A 14,347-nucleotide genomic window follows, 5' to 3' on the forward strand; every position below is an offset into this window, starting at 1 on the left:
ATAGTCACCGCAGATAGATACTAAAAGATGGAGTAACTCAGCAGGTCAGGAAGCATCTCTGGAGAAAAAGAATGGGTGAAGTTTTGGATGGAGGCCCTTCTTCAGGCTGAAAGTCAGGGGAGAGGGGGGGGGGGGAACGAGAAATATAGGTAAAATAGAGGGATATAAAACAAATGAATGAAAGATATGCAAAAAGCAACGATGATCAAGGAAAGCTGGAGCCCACACTGGTCCATTGTTGGCCCTGGGGTAGGTGATGAGATATACAGTGAAACTCAACAAGACGACAGGGTTTGAGACCCTTCTTACAATACAATACAACTTTATTTATCCCAGGAGGGAAATTGGTCTGCTAACAGTCATAACAAGCAAGATACATGAATTGAAAGTTACGTGGAAAGTCCAGGATCGGGGATGTGCAAAGATTGGGGAGGGTGAAGGGGAGTCAGTCTACCCATGACAGAAGGGGAATTGTACAGTTTGATAGCCACAGGGGGGAAAATAATCTCCTGTGGCTTTCTGTGCAGCATCTTGGTGAAACCAGTCTGTTGCTGAAGGTGCTCCTCAGGTGGACCAGTGTGTCATAGCTGTATAGTCCAAGATGCTCCGCAGTTTGGGGACTGAGAGTCAGGGGAAATAGAGATATAGACGGTACTTAGGACAAATGAATGGAAGATATCCAAAAAATCAACGATAATCAAAGAATTGTGGCCGACGATGGTCGATTGTTGGCTGCGGGTTATACAGACAGTGCAGCTCAACAGGACGAGTGAAACTAGAAGGAAGACTAGGGTGGGGGAGGGAGAGAGAGAGAGAGGAGATGCGAGGGTTACTTGAAGTTAGAGAAAGCCCTTGTCACTAGTAGGACGACAAGAAAGAGGGAACTTGAAGTTGGAGAAAGCTCTTCGAGTGGCGCGCATGCCCACTGGGTTCAGCGATGGGAGCGAGCGAGCCATCTCGTGCTGTCACCGGTGAATTGTGGCGTCACATCCGGTGGTTGGAGTCGGTGGGAGAAGGTGCTTCTTGAGCTTTCTGGAAGCTTTTCAGTGATGGTGCCGGCGGCGCGACTCGGCTCGGGCGGGGCGGGGCGGGTCAGTGCAGCTCAGCTCACGATGAGCCAGGCGTTGAACCAAGTGATTATAGACGTGCAAGGTGGCAGAGCGGAGGTAGCTTGCGCTTGATGCTCCTCGCTCTCGGTGTCCCTCGCTCGCCAAAGGCCCCGCCCGTTGGGCCTTTTTAGTGGGAAAGTTGTGCGGAACAGGTCCTTTAAAGACGCCCCCCGGCTCGGCTACTAAAGTGAAGGTCGAGTCGGCGGCTAACCTCCGCGACGGCGGGGGTTTTATTGGGCACCTCGTTACACCGTGTTGATTAATACAATTGTTTATGTGTGTGTGTGTTGACAAACTCAGTGTAGGTGTCAGCTCGACTGCCGAAGTGGCTCCCGAAGAAAAGCTGCAGAACGCGCATCCTTCCAAAACTGACCATGTTGTGTTGGGGAAACACATCGTTCGGGCAGCTTGGACTAGGTGGCATAGACGAGGAGATAGTTGTAGAACCGAGGATCTGCGAATTCTTTCAAAGCAGAAGGGTTCAAGAAGTGGGTTGTGGCCGGAGGCATACTGTTTTTGTGCTGGATGATGGTACTGTTTATACCTGCGGATGCAACGATCAGGGGCAGTTGGGACACGAAAAAGGAAGAAAACGACCTGGTAAGTCTAGTTTTCAGTAAATACCAGTCTGATGAAGGGTCCTGACCTGAAACGCCTATTGATTCCTCCACAGATATTGCCTGACGAGCTGAGTTCCTCCAGCAATTTGTGTTTTGCTCTGCATACTATTTGTTCTTCTTGATAGCTCCAAACAGCAGATTATTTTTTCAGTCGTCATTTTAAACATACTACGAGAATCCAAACTTGCATGACGATTGTGAAGAGTTGGCAGAAGCTAATTGGGCATGTGCAACATTGTTAGCTGTGTCTGGAGGAAAAGAAAACAGACCATTACATGTCTCGTGCAGCAAAAATTTGTTGCTGTTAGTAGAACCAAAGAACTGTATATGCTACCAAAGATATACAGGAAAAGGGTGGCTGATGTTCCAGGTCGGGTCCTTTCTTCAGACTCAAACCTTCAGTCCTTTTTCTCCGGAGATGCTGCCTGACCCGCTGAGTTACTCCAGCACTTTGTGTCTATCTTTGTTGCTGTTAACATGTCTAGATGTGTAAGGAAATGAGACTGGAGAAGGGGGAGGGGGGTTCAGGAGGACGGGGTCAGTTGGCCATCACTATTCGAGGATAAGTCACCAAGTCTATACAGTCACCATTTTTAATGGGGGGGGGGGGAAGAATCTAGATCTAGAAGACAGGTTAAAGGTGAGAGAGGAGAAATTTAATGGCAATCTGTGAACATGGTTATGAATGTCTGGAAAGGTCTGCCAGAGAAGGTCGTGGAGGCAGATACCACTACGACGTTTAAACGCCACTTAGATAGGAAAGGCGTAGAATGATGCAGGCCGAATGTGGGAAGATAAGATTAATGTAGATGGGCATCACGGTCAGCACAAACAAAGCACTGTTTTGCTGAAGTGCACAAGAAGGAGAGAGTTAACCCATATTTCTTTTGCTGTATAGAGCAAGTTGGCGCTCTGGATGCTCAGAATATCATTGCTGTTTCATGTGGAGATATGCATACACTGGCATTAAATGACAATGGTCAAGTGTTTGCGTGGGGTTTTGCCAAAGATGGTCAATTGGGTTTGGTTACCGCAGAAGAATTTGTCAGAGTTCCTAGGTGAGTAGTCTAATGTATTAATGTAATATTTTTTTTAATTTATTAAAGTTCATAGTATATGATGCAGAAATGTTTGAATGAATATGTTAATTGCATGAAGATATCAATTTAAGATTGTCCATTTTCAAAATTACCAATCAGTTTAGAGTTTTGAGCTTCCTGCCGCCTTTCTTGAAGTTAGCAATTGACTTGGATGTACAGCTCACTGTTGTGTCCATTTAGCAATACTTTGCAATAAACATCACAAGATATACTTCACAAATCTAGGCTGACTTTCCTTGACCACTTTTCATTAGTTAGATATTTGCTGCAAATACCAAGTCAGTATATTTCTGGTTTATCCCATCAATATGAAATGGTAATTTAATTACCTGTACTCAGTCCTCAGATATAATTGTAATTTTGCCTTTTTAGATATATTCATTTTGTATGTTACCAAATGCTTTTGAATATTTTCTGTTTATAGATGTACTCATTGACAGCTTATCAGTTCATTTCACACTCATTTAAAGTAGTTATTTAAACAGTATTATTGTTGTTGTAGTTTAAATAATATTTCATTTAATTATTTTATAAATTGGTCATGTTATTGGTTTGTTACTCATGAGTAAATCTTGCCTTCTCTATTGCTTCTGATGAATATCATTCCAAAAAATACCCTGAATATAGTTAAGACATTTGTTGCCTTTTCTGCTGCTTATGCGCCTGTCCCACTTAGGCGGAGACAGGGCAAACGGGAGGGGAGCGCTGTCTGAGTGAAATTCAAACAGAGCAAAGCCAATGTGATACAGACACACACCACGATGAACAGGAAGGTTGGCACTGTAATTAAGGTGGTGAAAGCACAGTGCACAGGAAGGGTCACTCCTTTAAAAGAGGGGGGCTGGGGGAGACGGGGTGGGGAGAAGGAGTGGAGACAACTTTTAAGAAGCCAGAGATACACGGCTGTGAAGCTCGGCAGACATTAACTTGTTAGTTATCATTGGTTCTGAAAACTACTGTTACATTCTTTTTCCCAATGAGCCAATGAAATTCACCGGTCAGCACTGGTGACAACCTACGACCTCCTGGCGACCCACTGCCACTGCCCCTACGGCACGAGAATTCTCGCTACTCTCCATGGCAGCTTCACTGGTCGCCGCTAATTTTTCAACATGTTGAAAAATTTGTGGCGACCAGAATGAAGCCACGACTAGTTCCGAGAATGCGGGAACTACTCATGACCATGAAGGCGACTCCCCAGCAACCACCCGCGAACATGTGGCGACCGCATAGTCTCCTTGTAGTCGCCTTAAAAAGTCGCCTAGGTGGGACAGGCCCATTATTGTCTTGAAATGATTCTCCATGTTCCCTCCTCACTAAATATCAGTACTTCATGCAAATCTGTAGCTAATTCCCACCAGAATTATGTAACCATTATTGTATTGTGTGTTTCTTGTTTGTTTTCCTGAATTATTTACTCTGCTATAATTATTTTTTAATATTTGTTTGTCATTAATATTATTTCTTCTCCTAACTATTTTGCTTTTATTCATCTCCTGGCCATACTTGAAATGTCACCTATCCATGTTCTTCAGGGATGCTGCCTAACCTGCTGAGTTACTCCGGCACTTTTTTTGTAAACGAGCATCTGAAATTCGTTCTACTCTTTTGACTGAGCATTTTGTTTCAAATCCTTTGCTTCATTACTTAAATTGAGTGTTTATGAACAAAACAATAATTTGAGCAACTGTTCCCAATTATAGTGCTCTGAAAAGCTAGAACTTTAATTTATATGTTAGTCTTTTTCTTTTAGGACTCTAAAGGCTTTGGTAGACGTACAGATAGCACAAGTGGCCTGTGGTTACCATCATTCCCTTGCTTTGTCAAAAGGTAGGGAAATATTTTGGCAGTACAGAATCTGTCAATTGTTATTTGCTGATTACTCCAAGTCACAGAGGCTACTTTAATTACCTTGTCTTCCTCTGTAGCAGATGTAACTGAGAATAAATACTCTCCTTTCACTGGGTTGCATCAAAACTTATCTGAGTTCATTAGAATCTGTGGAAGAGTGCATCCATGATCCATTATGTCATGCATTACAGCTTAATTTGGGAACAGGTCTGCCCAAGACCACAAGAAATTGTAGAGAATTGTGGATGTAGCCCAGTCCATCACACAGACCAAACTTCCCAACATTGACACCATCTACTCTTAATGCTGCCTCATGAAAGCAGCCAACAGACAATTCCCACCCCAATCATTCTTCCTTCTCCTCCCTCCTGTCGGGCAGAAGATTCAGAAACTTGAAAGCTCACACCACCAGACTCAGGAACACCTTCTTCCCATCATTATCAGGCCTTTGACCGGTCCTTCCATGATTCTCCAACCTATTTCATTGCAGACAATAGACTTTTCATGAACTATTTTTCATTGTACCTCGTTAGACATGACAATAATAAATCTAAACCTAATATGTCAACTTGTCCCTTTATGCAGGTCACCTGCTCGGTTTTCATGGGTTTTAGAGCTTTAATACTATATCTAAAACATAAGCATAATACTGAGGAAACCAGAGATCTAGTATAAAAGTCCAGAAAGGAAAACATTTCAGTGTTCATGAACATCTGTAGAGGGAAATAACTGCCTGAATGTTGAGTTATGTTCATAACTCTGCAAAGGGAATAGTTTCCCTGAGCTCATGGTAAATTAAGAATTATTGTTGATTTTATTTTTTGTGATAGCATTTCCTAAGTATTTCCTGACTAAATGAGAAAATTCTGATTTCATATTAAATAATATATGATGAGGTGGTGTCAAATGTAGTTAATGAGTTATGTAGGTGAGTTAATGTAGATGTCTGCATGGATTTTGGTACGGCATTTGCGAATGTCCCCCATGTTAAGCTGATCCAGAAGATTATGAAGGCGGGTCCCGACCTGAAACGTCGCCTATCCATTTTCTCCAGAGATGCTGCCTAACTCGCTGAGTTACTCCAGCATTTTGTGCCTATCAGAAGGTTAAGATGCAAGGAATTATTAGTGACTTGGGTGTATGGATTCTGAACTGGATTACTCATAGAAAGCAGATGGTTTTGGTGATAGGACAATATTCAGTCTAGAGATCTTTGACCAGTGGTGTTCCGCAGGGATCTGCTTGCGACCGTTGCTGTTTGTGATATATATATAAATGACTTGGACGTAAACATGCACGAGCTGGTTAGTAAGTTTGCAGATGACCCAAGATTGCTGGAGCACGGACTGTGAAGAAGGCTGTCAAAGGTATACAGTGGGTTTTGGATTAGTTACAGAAAGAGGTGGAGAAATGACAGCAAGTGTGAGCTGTTGCATTTTAGGACTTCAAATGAAAGGGGGAAATATACACTTAATGGCATTGATGTGCAGTAGGATCTTGGTATCCCAGTCAATAACTCCCTGAAAGTGGCAACACAAGTAGACAGAGTGGTTAAAAAAAGGCATTTGGTGCCCTTTCTTTCGTAGGTCAGGACATTTGTGTTTCTGAGTCAGGAAATCTTGGTGAAGCTTCATAAGACTTTGATTGGGCTGCTTCTAGAGTATTGTGTGCAGCTCTGGTCGCCCCATTACAGAAAGTATGCTGAGGCTTTGGAAAGGTACATGGGAGATTTACCAGATTGATAACTGGATTAGGGTGTATTGGCTATAGGGAAAGGCTGGACAGACTTGTATTCTTTTCTCGGTAAAATTATCACAGACATCGATAGGGTAGATAGTCAGAGTATTTTTCCTAGGATGGAAAAAAAAAGCAATTACTAGAGGGCATAGCTTTAAAGTGAGAGCGGCAAATTTTAAGGAGATAGATGAGGCGATTTTTTGCACAGAGGGTAGTGAGCACCTGGAATGTGCTGCCAGGGGTAGTGGTTGAAGCAGCAATGTTAGTTTCATTTAAAAGATCTTTAGATAGGCATATGAATATGAAGGGATACCCATGGGTTATGTGGAAGTAGATATGTGATGGTTTGACACAAACATTATGGGCTGAAGGGCCCGGTCTTGTGCCTGACTCTTCAATGTTTACTGTGTGCATAAAGGGGGAAGTATATAGAGAGTAGTTCAATAATACAGTTTTGTTTTAGTGTCTGCTCATTGCAAAAAGTTATGATTTAAAATGTATGATTCTTGAGGCAAGAATGGCAATGTAAAGCATTTTGGAGGCAGTAAAGCCCATGCTTTCAGCTAATTTGCATGATGCCATATTGGCAACTTTCATTGGATTTGTATGTTCTTGTCATCTGGATCTTTTCTCAGCTCAACTTTATGTCATTCTGTGTTAGAAATTTGGTGTCTAGCATGTGGTAGCTATTTTATGCATGTTAAGATAATGAATTTTTTTCCTTTACACCTATTTCAAACTGTCTTTCAGGAAGTCAAGTTTACTCGTGGGGACAGAATAAGAATGGGCAGCTGGGATTAAGTCGAGATATTGGAAACCAGCCATCACCGCAGCCAATTAGATCTTTAAATGGTGTTCCTTTTGTTCAGCTTGCGGCAGGTGGAGCACACAGTTTTGCACTTTCACTCTCAGGAGCTGTTTTTGGTTGGGGATCCAACAAATTCGGCCAACTTGGCCTGAATGATGAAATTGGTGAGTGTTACAAAATTTATAAAACATTTCTTAAATCTGTCAAGAACAAACAATGAAGCAGCGAGAAGCAAATGAATTATTTTTAATGGAGTATTTGTTACAATATATTGAGAAAGGACAAGTTAAGGAAGAGGTGGCTGACTAGATCTTGTTTTAGATTTTAATTGTCAAATTCTCTATTGAATAAGTTAGTAATACAGGTTATTAATACAGATATTAGTAAATACCGATATTTCGGCACTCTTGGGTCCAGAGCCTTGCCGGATTATCAGTTTTGCTAGGCCAACAGAGGTCATGGCCTCAGGAGTTGCGGGGTACCAGCCCGCAAAATTGGCCTCCGGCGGCTATGGGAACAGCTCCGGCCTGGTAGGAGTTCTAGACCCCCGGCTATGGGGTGGGGCGGAAGACTCAATGAGGTTGAGATTGGTTGCCTTAGCCTGGGCTGCACAAAGTAGTAAACTTGGCTGGGCCGCCAGAGGTAAAGTTGCGGGGAGGGCAGGAGCGTTGAGCAGGAGGGGGTCGGGGATCATGCCAGCAACTCACTTAGTAGCTTGGCTGGCTGTGAGCAGCCTCAGGGACTGGACAGCGGAACCGGCCGCCATCTCAGCACCTTCTGCCGGCCCGCCCTGCAGCTAGCCATGGTGTCCTTTGGCACGGCGCAACCGGTGGAGGTAGTGGTTGGTGGGTAGCTACTGTGCGGAAGGCTGGCTGCTCCGTCCCGGGCGCTCTCTCTTGCTCTTTCTCGCGCGCACTCTCTCTTATCTGATCACCCTGAGCCAAGAAGTCCCCGTCCCTCAGACCTGAACCGCACAGTGCATTGTGGGACAGGCGAAGATGGAGGCTCCCCGGTCCTCATTGCCTCCTTGAACCTAACCCATGATCCTATCCCGCCAGCCTTTTTACAAAATTTAGCAACTCAAAATGGTGGTGCGTCTTCGCTGGGAAATACAGTACTTGCAAAGCTGAGATCAGCTACATTTCACTAATGGGTTAATGCTCAAGTGTGTGTGTGAGACTTTTCTGTTTTAACATACTTTCATTTAAAAATGTTTAATTAATATTACTAGTAACAGAAACTTCTAAACTGTGTTCAAACCATTTTATTAACGTTTTAATCCCAGACAGATATGTTCCTGCACTGCTGAAATCCCTGCGAACACAGAAAATTGTCTACATTTGCTGTGGTGAAGATCATACAGCTGCTCTTACAAAGGTAATGATTATATTTTATATTGTGCAAGTGAAAGAGTTTGATAATGCTTCAACAGATAGGATAATTACTTCTACTATCTGTGTTTTTCTGCTTCATGCCCATCCTCCAAACTTGCCATTCGATTTCTAAAAGATTATTAAGACAATTACTATCAATGTGGGAAACGTCTGTTAAAATAATCAATAGATGTTACAGAACAAAAGAAAAGGAACCTTATTGTTGTTGGTTTTTTTTGCCATCTCCTCCGATATCTTCAATATATAGTGCATCCATTATAGACATTTCTTTTAATAAAGTATTTTTTTAACCTAAAGACAGCCATTTTATTTCCACTCCTATGTGATTCCCCCCCCCCCCAACCCAGTCACCATAATACTCCATATTAATAAAATAAGTTTGAAAAATTCAGCAAGTACAAGCCATTTACAGTGCCCTCCATAATGTTTGGGACAAAGGCACATTTATTTATTTGCCTCTATACTTCACAATTTGAGATTTGTAATAGAAAAAATCACATGTGGTTAAAGTGCACGTAATCAGATTTTAATAAAGGCCATTTTTATACATTTTGGTTTCACCATGTAGAAATTACAGCAGTGTTTGTACATTTCAGGGCACCATAATGTTTGGGACACAGCAGTGTCATGTCAATGAAAGCAGTCTTGTTTAGTATTTTGTTGCATATCCTTTGCATGCAATGACTGCTTGAAGTCTGCGATTCATGGACATCACCAGTTGCTGGGGGTCTTCTCTGGTGATGCTCTGCCAAGCCTGTATTGCAGCCATCTTTAGATTATGCTTGTTCTGGGGGCTAGGATGTGTCTATACCATCAGCTGTTGTATTATTAATGAAAATAAGTGAGCCAGTACCTTCAGCAGCCATATATGCCCAGGCCATAACACCCCCACCACGTGTTTCACAGATGAGGTGGTATGCTTTGGATCTTGGGCAGTTCCTTCTGTCCTCCATACTTTGCTCTTACCATCACCCTGATATAGGTTAATCTTTGTCTCGTCTGTCCACAAAACCTTTTTCCAGAACTGTGGTTGCTCTTTTAAGTACTTCTTGGCAAACTGTAACCTGGCCATCCTATTTTTGTGGCAAACCAGTGGTTTGTATCTTGCAATGTAGCCTCTGTATTTCTGTTCATGAATCTAGTGTGGACAGTAGTCATTGACAAATCCACACCTGACTCCTGAAGAGTGTTTCTGATCTGTCAGACAGGTGTTTTGTTTGTTTTTCTTTATTATAGAGAGAATTATTCTGTCATTAGTTATGGAGGTCTTCCTTGGCCGGCCAATCCCTTTGCGATTAGTAAACTCACCATTGCTCTCTTTCTTCTTAATGATGTTCCGGGATCAAGGAAAGAGCGTTCATCTCGCGGCCCTGTTTTCTCCAATCTTTCCACCTCCATGCACAAGACAGTCACCATTGTATGCAGATGCCGAGAAGTGTGTTCGGCTCTGGCTGAACAACTTCTAATCTTGTGTGTGGACTCGATAAGAAGAATGATGTTCCAAACAGTTGATTTTGTTAAGCCTAAGGTTTGGCTGATGTCTCTAACAGTTTTATTCTTGTTTCTCAGTCTCATAATAATAATATAATAATAAACTTTATTACGGACTCAAGGTCCAGACAAGGGGCAACATTACATTAAAAATGCATTGCATATTAAATATCATAAAATACATATAAAATCTTAGTATATCACTTATAAAAACATCATAATTTATATATTTTTTAAAACACAATACAAAACGCAAGTTAAAAATCCAGATTAAAAGAATGATCAATGTCCTACAACGAGACAACGATACCAGTGTCTCCACAGCTGGGATTCGTAGCGTGTAGTGCTAACCCTTATGTTTGACAAGACCACAATAAGCACATTTTTAGAGTCATTTATCCTGCAAATGAATTTATACATGTGATGTCTTAGGATAGCTTCTAAAGTACTGACTCCTGCAGCCACAAACATATTACTGGCACTACACCATCTAGGTTGCCTTAGCAGTGTTCTCATGGCATCGTTATATGCCACCTTTAGTCTCTGCATACTTGTCTTTCCATAGTTCGACCACAGGTGCGCAGTGTAGAGTGGTGTGCAGTATGCTCTAAATAGCGACATCTTCACCATATCTGCACACGCACCAAATTTACGCAAGAGAATATTCGCCTGTACATACAGCATGCGTCGTTGCCTATAAATATCCTCATCTCATTTGTTCTGTAATAATATGCCCTAGATATTTTACCTTATTACAGACACTAAGATTATTGTCAGACAATTAAAAATCAGGAAATTTTAGACATTTATCCTCTTTGGTTCTACAGATCATAACAGCACTCTTACTAGCATTATATTTAATGTCATGTTCCACACCATACACAGAACGTATAGTAAGGAGCTGCTGGAGACCAGTGCTGGATGGACTAAAGACCACAAGATCATCTGCATACATAATATGGTTCACTAAAATATTACCAATCACGCACCCAGTGTTACAGGCTTTCAATTGTTTAGACAGATCATCAATATATAGATTAAAAAGGACTGGGGACAAAATTCCCCCTTGTCTAACACCATTGCTAACCCCAAATGGGGCTGAGACCCTATTGCCACATTTTATTTGCATAGTCTGGTGGGCATACCAGTAGGCCAGAATTCTAACAATGTATTTAGGCACCCCTTTTTGACTCATTTTACCGAATAGCTTTCTGTGATTAACACGGTCAAAGGCTTTGGAAGCATCAATAAAGCACATGAGGATTGAAGAGTTTTTGCCTCTATATTTGTTTACAATCTCCTTTAGGGCATATGTGCATAAGTCAGTGCCATGTTTAGCTTTAAAGCCAAACTGGTTATCTGTGGAGTTAACAAACTCATTTATTCTATCCAGCAGAACTCTTTCTAGAACTTTTGACAATATGCTGGCTAAAGCTATGGGCCTGTCATAAAGGCTTCTTTGACTTTCATTGACACAGCTTTGGTCCTCATGTTAATAAACAATAATAAAAGTGTGGAAGATGATGGAAAGACTAGGTGCTGAGAGCTCTCTTATACCTGCATTAATGAGGCATTTGCAAAATATGGTTAAAATATGTAAATTTCTTTCCAGGAAGGTGGAGTATTTACATTTGGTGCTGGTGGCTACGGCCAGTTGGGCCACAACAGTACAAACCATGAAATAAATCCGAGGAAAGTCTTTGAATTGATGGGATATGTAATTACACAGATTTCATGTGGAAGGTTAGTATTCTCTTTTTTGTTAAAAAGACAGTGTTATCAAAGGTCAATGTCTTGCCATCAGTGATTTGTGGTCTGTGCATGCATGTATGGCAAGGCAACATGTATTGCCTGAAAAGATGATGAAGAGCCATTTTATATACCACTGCAGTCCTTTTGGGGGCATTCCCACTATGCTGTTGGCAGGAAGTTCCAGGAATTAGACTAAATGATGATGGTGGAATTATGATATATTTCCAAAATCAGGCTGGTGTGTGACTCCTTCAGGCTGTGGTGTTCCATGCACCTGCTGTCTTTGACCTACTTGGTTGAGAGAGCTGGCAGAATTGGAAGGAGCATTGGAGTTATTTTTGTAGATGGTAATATATGTACCCTTTGATGGAAGGGAGGTCTCTGAAGCGGCTGAAGTTGGTTAAATCTAGAAAGTCTGGTGGAACTTGTGCAGTGCTGTCCTGCAACTGAAATGATTGACCTTCAATCACCTAATAGCTCAGTTAGCTGAGCTGCTGCCTCGCTGATCCAGCAGCAGGGGTTCATTAATAACCTCCAGTGCTCTGGTTTCTTGCATCCCCAAAATGTGCCATTTGGAAAATTAGTTGACCATCATAAGTTGTCCCTAGAATGTCGAAGAGTGGTAGAATCTGGGGAAGTGATTGGAATGTAGGGGATAGTAAAATGCATTCTGATGGGATTATTGTGAAAATGGATAGTCAGTGGGATGAATGCTTTTCTCTGCTCAATCGCTCTGTGACACTGTGACCTGTTTTGTGCAAGATATGACCAAATCTATTGGCGGGTAGTTCCCAGGTTGTAACTGTACTGGAACGTTTGGTAATAGATGCAGTTGGTTCTGGAGCACAGGTCTCAGTTGCTCCAGTAGAGATATTGTCTGGCCTTTGCTGTACATAGGCATTTCTTGATATGAACTCTAGTGCTCCTGTCTGTGGAATTCTCTGCCTCAGAGGGCGGTGGAGGCAGGTTCTCTGGATGCTTTCAAGAGAGAGCTAGATAGGGCTCTTAAAAATAGCAGAGTCGGGAGATATGGGGAGAAGGCAGGAACGGGGTACTGATTGGGGATGTCAGCCATGATCATATTGAATGGCGGTGCTAGCTCGAAGAGCCAAATGGCCTACTCCTGCACCTATTGTCTATTGCTTCCATTTGGCTGAAGGCCAACATCTATGATGGTGGGAAACTCTGGAAGGAGCTGCTATGCATTGTATTCTAACAAGGGATGGTTGTCACATCTCTAATACTTGCATGTCGGGCCCCACCTTCAGAGAGGGTGGAGATGTTTTTGAATCCTCTGCTGCTTGTTAGATATTGAATCTACTATCATTCTTGTCTGAATGTGTTATGAAAGCACAGGTTTGTTCTAATACATTATTATTTTTGCCATTTAGTTCTATGCTGCCGCTTCACAAGACTCTCATCTTATCCTATATAGGTGTGTCTGGTAGTATTTGGCTCCATTTAAATGTTGCTTTCAAGAGATGTTTGAACTAATGATGCACCAATCAACCAACTGAGGAAGGACAATTGATGGCAACCAGGAGGAGCTTCCCTTGCTCTGATGTGCACATTGTCAGATTTTAATAAAGGCCACTTTTATACATTTTGGTTTCACCATGTAGAAATTACAGCAGTGTTTATACATAGTCTCCCCCATTTCAGGGCACCATAATGTTTGGGACACAGCAATGTCATATAAATGAAAGTAGTCATGTTTAGTATTTTGTTGCATATCCTTTGCATGCAATGACTTCTTGAAGTCTGCGATTCATGGACATCACCAGTTGCTGGGTGTCTTCTCTGGTGATGCTCTGCCAAGCCTGTATTACAGCCATCTTTAGCTTGTGCTTGGTAGACACAAAAGTCTGGAGGAACTCAGCGAGTGAGGCAGCATCTATGGAGAGAAGGAATTGGCGACGATTCGGGTCGAGACCCTTCTTCAGACTGATGTTGGGACGGGACAAGGAAAGAATATAGGCGGAGACAGTAAGACTAGTGGGAGAATGTGGGGTGGGGAAGAGAGGGAAAGCAAGGGCTACCTGAAGTTAATGAAGTCAATGTTCATATCGTTGGAGTGCAAACTACCTAAGTGAAATATGAGGTGCTGTTCCTCCAATTTGCACTGGGCCTCACTGACAATGGAGGAGGCCCAGGACAGAAAGCTCAGATTGGGAATTGAAGTGCTGGGCCACCGGGAAATTAGCTTGGTTAAGATGGACTGAGCAGAGGTGTTCAGCGAAATGGTCGCTGATGCCTGTGCTTGGTCTTGCCGATGTAGAGAAATTGACACCTGGAACAGCGGGTGCAGTAGATGAGGTTGCAGGAGGTGCAAGTGAGCCTCTGCCTCACCTGGAAAGACTCAGGGTCCTTGGATGGAGTCGAGGGGGGAGGTAAAGGGACAGGTGTTACATCTGCTGCGGTTGCAGGGGAAAGTACCTGGTGGTTTGGGTGGGAAGGAACGAGTTGACCAGGGAGTTACGGAGGG

At 42.5% G+C, this 14,347-nt stretch overlaps 1 protein-coding gene across 6 annotated transcripts in view; it reads left to right on the forward strand.

Moving 5' to 3' along the window:
• Positions 1–971: 971 nt before the first annotated feature.
• Positions 972–14,347, forward strand: part of herc4 (HECT and RLD domain containing E3 ubiquitin protein ligase 4) — a 58,447-nt gene continuing 45,071 nt past the window's right edge. For 2 of the 6 annotated variants that reach the window (XM_033034261.1, XM_033034262.1), the window contains exons 1-6: positions 1,162–1,709; positions 2,628–2,787; positions 4,583–4,659; positions 7,168–7,389; positions 8,511–8,602; positions 11,723–11,853. In XM_033034261.1, the coding sequence (XP_032890152.1) occupies positions 1,484–1,709; positions 2,628–2,787; positions 4,583–4,659; positions 7,168–7,389; positions 8,511–8,602; positions 11,723–11,853 (908 nt within the window). In that variant the 5' untranslated portion in view covers positions 1,162–1,483. Of the gene's footprint in view, positions 1,710–2,627; positions 2,788–4,582; positions 4,660–7,167; positions 7,390–8,510; positions 8,603–11,722; positions 11,854–14,347 lie in introns of all 6 variants that reach the window. The other 4 variants (XM_033034258.1, XM_033034259.1, XM_033034260.1 and 1 more) reach the window with 4 other exon arrangements.

The sequence above is a fragment of the Amblyraja radiata genome, chromosome 15, assembly GCF_010909765.2.
Source record: "Amblyraja radiata isolate CabotCenter1 chromosome 15, sAmbRad1.1.pri, whole genome shotgun sequence".
NCBI lineage: Eukaryota > Metazoa > Chordata > Chondrichthyes > Rajiformes > Rajidae > Amblyraja > Amblyraja radiata.